General features: G+C 39.7%; 1 protein-coding gene across 2 annotated transcripts in view; it reads right to left on the bottom strand.

Annotated features, from left to right (window-relative positions):
• Positions 1–2,197: 2,197 nt before the first annotated feature.
• Positions 2,198–6,105, bottom strand: part of LOC119719938 (choline transporter-like protein 2) — a 54,610-nt gene continuing 50,702 nt past the window's right edge. For both annotated transcript variants that reach the window (XM_038189423.1, XM_038189422.1), the window contains 2 exons: positions 4,403–4,487; positions 2,198–2,970 (listed from right to left, as the gene is read on the bottom strand). In XM_038189423.1, coding sequence (XP_038045351.1) covers positions 2,864–2,970; positions 4,403–4,487 — 192 coding nt within the window. In that variant the 3' untranslated portion in view covers positions 2,198–2,863. The remainder of the gene's footprint in view (positions 2,971–4,402; positions 4,488–6,105) is intronic.

Below are 6,105 nucleotides of genomic sequence, written 5' to 3'. Positions count from 1 at the left end.
AACTATTTCACGGCTAATCTGAATAAATCATGTACATTTCATTAATGTGGAGCTAAGCATTGCGATTAAAGCACTTGTTTATTGTGTCCTCAATTTATTACCGTTCCAAACTCTTGGAATAAAATTGTGTGTTCACCTCAATGGCCTTCAAGTTGAAGGAAGAACAGCCAGGCAATGATTTCAGGCAACCAGATGCAAGGAGATAAGTAGCTGTGTGCTGGTTATTGTCAATTCCAAGAGCTTGCAACGGAAATAAATTGAGGACACGATGAACAAGTGCTTACACAATCGCAATGCTTAGCTCCACATTAATGAAATTAATGCACGATCTATTCAGATAAGCCGAGACATAATTCTGGTGAAATAAACTTTGGCCACCTTTATTCCATTTCTGAGAAAATTAACTTAAAAAGGGGGTATTTTTTACTCGTTCTGTGCAGTCGACTCTCGTTGGTACAAACTCTGTTAATACAAAATTCTGGTTATAACAAACATAAAGCCTTGGTCCCGACTGTGCATTTATGTGCACATTGAATGGGACTGATGTTCCTCTTAATACAAAATTCTGATATAACAAACAATTTGGCTAGGTCCGAACGAGTTTGTATTAACGAGATTCGACTGCCTTGTACATGTACCCCGAAGTAGGTGCAATACAAACTAGATTTCAAAACAACACCATTTAAAACTTGTTGAACTCCATTGCGTCACATACGAAAATATACAGAAATTGCAAATATGTACAGAAACTGTTGGCATCTTCCAAAACGATGCTCATTTAAATAAAGGAATATTTTCCATTAAAATATGTAATGATTGTTGGACTTGAATACACCGAACTGTTAACAAGCCTCTCCAACGAAAGTCAGCAATGAAAAAAAGTAAAGTTGTTTGCAAACATTTACAATAAACATGCGCAATACACAACACTGTACACTGAATGAACTTTTTTTCCTCCATATCCCGTGTGATGAAAATAGTGCAAATTTGAAAAACCGATCGCTCTTTTTCGTCTCTTTTCCATAATTTGAATAAAAATACTGTAGCTGAAGAACACCAGGCATATAATTCATCTGTTCATTGTCTAGTCCTAAAATAAAATATCTTGAACAGAAATGTACAAAGCTAGGAATATGAATTTTTCTTTGGTAAATATATTGTCCACAGTGAAGCTGTTTTGAGCTACTTTTCAGCTTTTGAATAGTATTTACATCTCTACAGAGCTAAAAACGGCTTGTCTCGGAAAAAGGTTAAGTTACGCGTTTTTGCTAGACGGGAACATCAAGGCACACTGGAAACTTAAGGTTCGTGATCATGTATGCGGAAAAGAACTTCAGCAGGCATTTCATAAATTCAGTATACGTGATCCATTTCAAAAATGTCGAAAACTCCTTGTTAAATTTGTGATCAATTTCTCAAGTCTAATGAATATGATAAAAAAAATTATGTGACCTCTGAAATTCAAGCCCCCTATCCACAATGCAAGTCCTAGGCATATAGACATGAAAGTTCTTGAAAAAACACATAACTTATTACCACTTCACACTAGAAGCTGGTAAGAGTACAAACTATCGAAAATTTACAGATTAACTTCAACTTTTTGTTAAAACCGATGAGGTTAGTTTTGAAAGAGGTTTTTTTTTCAAAAAAAAAACAGTGCCTTCAGTTACTACCTTACTCACGATAAGAAATTTCAGAATATATAATACAAAAAATACCACATAGTTAATTCAACATTTGTATTTTAAGAATACAATTCAAAATCAAGTTGCAAGTCAAAATACAAATATCTTCACATATTTTCTTTTTGAAGAATTTCAAAATATTTTTGAAGAATGGAAAAGAGGTAGTCAAGGTATCGAGTGAATCTCTGGAGATTAATTTTTAAGGCATCAGGCTGGAATAAGAAAAAAAAAGATCTAAATATCTCTCTTGATGATTGTCATCACATTTCCGAAACTCGACTATATTGTAAAGTTTTCGGACGGTTTTGAAATAAATTTTCAGATCGAGAAATCATCTGAAGGAATTTACAAATTTTATGAATTTCTGCAAAAAAAAATATTTAATGATATTGTCTAGTATTAATCAAAACCACATGAACTTTCAAATATAAATCATCTTGAATTGCTGCATTTCATATATATTTCATGCTACGTTCCCCAAAATCAGCATTGCCAGGATTCTGAAATTCTGATTTTCCACATTTTCATTCGGCAATTCCCTTTTCGAATATCCATAAAATAAAGCTGAATGGAATAAATTTCCATTCTTATCCAAAGAAGCTGATTACTGCATTTCTTACATTTCATGCTACGTTCCCCAAAATCAGCATTGCCCGGATTCTTAAATTTTGATTTTCCACATTTTCATTCGGCAATTCCCTTTTCGAATATCCATAAAATAAAGCTGAATGGAATAAATATCCATTCTTAACAAAAGAAGTTTAATAAAGAACACTGAAGTGAACTTAAAAATACTGTTCAAACCATATACCAAGAAAAAAAAACCTACAAAAATATAAGCTTACAGAATTTTCCTAATTCTTCTTTTTAATAACTATGAAGGGAACTCCCACTGGAATTATATGGGCCCAGCGCGCAAACTGTAGAGGGCGCTTTTGAACACTTTCGAACACCACGTGGACGGGACACATTGCATGCGCGTCAGTCGCACTACGAGGTGGTGTATCGTGGGCACAAAGACCATAGACAATACGTCACTTCGTTGCGTCGTTGGTAATAAGTTCGAATGTCTGTTCCAGTGGTCGGCCCAACTCTCCGTTTCTTACCGTTGGGGTGTACTTGTGCACGGAGCCCATAATCCTGATCTAGCAGTCTCCATCATACCGCTCTTCTCATGTTTAGTCATCTTTATCAAACTTGTTCTTCTTGCCGACGATTCCCATCAGCTCCTTGGACATGTAGTAGGGCTTCTCCGGTGAGCCGTCGTGTCGCTCCAAGTCCTCAACTGTTTATTTAAAAAACGACAACAAAACAAGACCAGTAAGATTTGAGGCTTTGCATGGTGCAGATCCTAATGAGAAAGGTTTGCGGAAACACTATGTGGGAATCATTTCTCAAACTAAGAGAATGGTTCTGAAAAGAACCAGAGGTATAAACTCGACGTTCCGGTCGGACTCTGACTGTCTTCAGGAGAGTGCCTGACAACAAGACAATTAAGATTAGCACTTGCAGTAACGCCCCGCCTCGATTCATATCTGGGACGAGTTCCAGACAAGTTGCGGACATTGTATTGGCGTATAAGTTGCATGATTCTGAACAATTTTCGCGCAATGAAGTTATCAGTATTGGTGAGTCAAGAGGTTGCTACTGAAAATTCCCGGAACATGTCCAGCACATGGGCCTGCAAAGCTTCTTCCAGTCAAAGTGAATGATTCTCCCGCAACTTGTCTGGAACTCGTCCCAGATATAAATTGTGATGGGCCCTTACCATAAAATCCCCGCTTACCATAGCAGAAATTTCTGTGTTTACAGTAAGCATATTTCACAGGTTAGCCAGGAACGTTGGCTTATGGGTATTCTTCCGAAGTGTGGCATTTTTCCTGTCCGTGTTTAACCTAAGTACTTTTTAATTTGCCATGCAAAAATCACTATTAGGACTTCAATGATTGTTTCATTTGTTTTTGGGATCCACAGAAAGAGTTCGTAATAACGATTGTTCGGTATAGCGATTTTGAACCGCCGGTACCCTCTTTGTCCAAAAGTGAACTGGCAATTCTCACATCCCGCGGCCGCAGAAGGAGTTGTCAGGAAATTTGTCGGGTAGGTTGTTTGCTATTTATAATCAGAATTATGAAATCACAGATGTTAGATGTAACAGTGACACGAAGTATGGACAATTCTGTGCACACAGGTTTTAGCGCAGAATATTTATGGCCCCCAAAAAAAGTCTCCGGTTTCTGGTATGGAGCTTGCCCCAAAAGTGGTGCGGAGATGCGGCTTTTGGGTTTTTTTTACTTTTTTTTTTTCAATGGTGCCCGACTAAATTTAGTGCAAAATACATGTAAATGGGAGTCCAGAGAGGCCACATAAAGCTTATACTCGATCATAACCCCATCTAAAAACACGTAAAAAATTGTGCAGCAGCAGCTGAGGATTCCAGTCAAACCAGTGAGTTTGGCAGTTTTGAGACATCATCTTACATTGAAAAAAAAAATTTCATTTTGCCGACGCACATGGCTACGGCGACGCGCGCGCATATCAGAAACCGGAGACTTTTGTTTTTTTGGCCTATACTAGCGCTGTTAGCATAAAATGGTGATTGACAGCACAGAATTCGGTATTCAGAGCTTTCTGAGGATGACAAGTTGTTGAAAAAGTAATGGAATTGAACAAATGAAGAGAAAAAAAGTAGAAAAATATTCCGGAATTTGACTCACGGAAGCATAGGAAGAGTGTGTCGACGGCCATGTCATAGACGCTGAAGAAACACTTGGCGATGAAGTAGGTCCCAATGGTAATAATCTGGAGTAAAAACAATTTGGAAAACACCATTTGGAATTTGGAAAACTTTGATGAAATGTTCGATTAAAAATGCTTGATTACAGCACGCTTGAGCTATGCCTGAAATTTTCTGGGTAGCGCCGCCGAAACTCCCGAGACAGGATTTGATTGATCTTGCTGATGGTGACATCTACTGCCACGGCTTCTCAAGGACCAGTTTCATGAATCTGTACCCAATGTCATTAGTCTACTTGCGTCACAATTTATTGCCTAAGTTGTGCAACATTCCACGCTGTGCAACATTTCAGTTATGACAATTTCACGCAAGTTTCACAGAGGGTAAAGCCTGCAACTTGCACAACAAATCATTGCATAACTTGCGCAATCATTAATAGGTGACGTAAATTGTGGCAAAGCGACTGAAAATGACCTTAATTTACCAGCAAATCGTGATCTTCGTTGAGCTTGTCACTGCACAACGTATCAGGGTTGATACAAGACACTCACAGCTTTGTGTTTGAGGTACATTGATTGATTGATTGCTATTTTACTTGTGACCAGGTTTTCAGAGTTGACGCACGATTCCGAAGAAAAACGGACAAAACTTTTTTTTTAAAAATAACTTTTTCACGAACGAATAAAACCACACACAAACAGCCATCATAATGCTGTAATTATCCTCGTCCAAGATGTTTTATTAAAAACGTTGCGCAGCTACGCCAAGTTTCATGAAATCAATTGTAAGTTTATTGCGCAGCTGCGTAATAAATTTGTTGTGTGAGTCCTACACATGGCGTAAGTTAAGCACTATTTTGTGAAATCGGCTGCAGCTGTATTATAAAAAAAATCCAAAATCCCATCATCATGGACCACGAATATAAACTAATCCGGCGACAGCCATTTTCTGAGATGGCACCTGGCTCTTGCAGGCACGCTCAGATGGTCCGGTATCCAGACTATAGACTAATCCGGCGACAGCCATTTTCTGAGATGGTACCAGGCTCTTGCAGGCACGCTCAGATGGTCCGGTATCCAGACTATAGACTAATCCGGCGACAGCCATTTTCTGAGATGGCACCTGGCTCTTGCAGGCACGCTCAGATGGTCCGGTATCCAGACTATAGACTAATCCGGCGACAGCCATTTTCTGAGATGGCACCTGGCTCTTGGAGGCGCGCTCAGATGGTCCGGTATCCAGACTATAGACTAATCCGGCGACAGCCATTTTCTGAGATGGCACCTGGCTCTTGCAGGCACGCTCAGATGGTCCGGTATCCAGACTATAGACTAATCCGGCGACAGCCATTTTCTGAGATGGCACCTGGCTCTTGGAGGCGCGCTCAGATGGTCCGGTATCCAGACTATAGACTAATCCGGCGACAGCCATTTTCTGAGATGGTACCAGGCTCTTGCAGGCACGCTCAGATGGTCCGGTATCCAGACTATAGACTAATCCGGCGACAGCCATTTTCTGAGATGGCACCTGGCTCTTGCAGGCACGCTCAGATGGTCCGGTATCCAGACTATAGACTAATCCGGCGACAGCCATTTTCTGAGATGGTACCAGGCTCTTGCAGGCACGCTCAGATGGTCCGGTATCCAGACTATAGACTAATCCGGCGACAGCCATTTTCTGAGA

This window comes from Patiria miniata, unplaced genomic scaffold, assembly GCF_015706575.1.
Source record: "Patiria miniata isolate m_02_andy unplaced genomic scaffold, ASM1570657v1 HiC_scaffold_9, whole genome shotgun sequence".
Taxonomy (NCBI): Eukaryota; Metazoa; Echinodermata; class Asteroidea; order Valvatida; family Asterinidae; genus Patiria; species Patiria miniata.
This window is presented reverse-complemented; position numbering and strand designations above follow the sequence as displayed.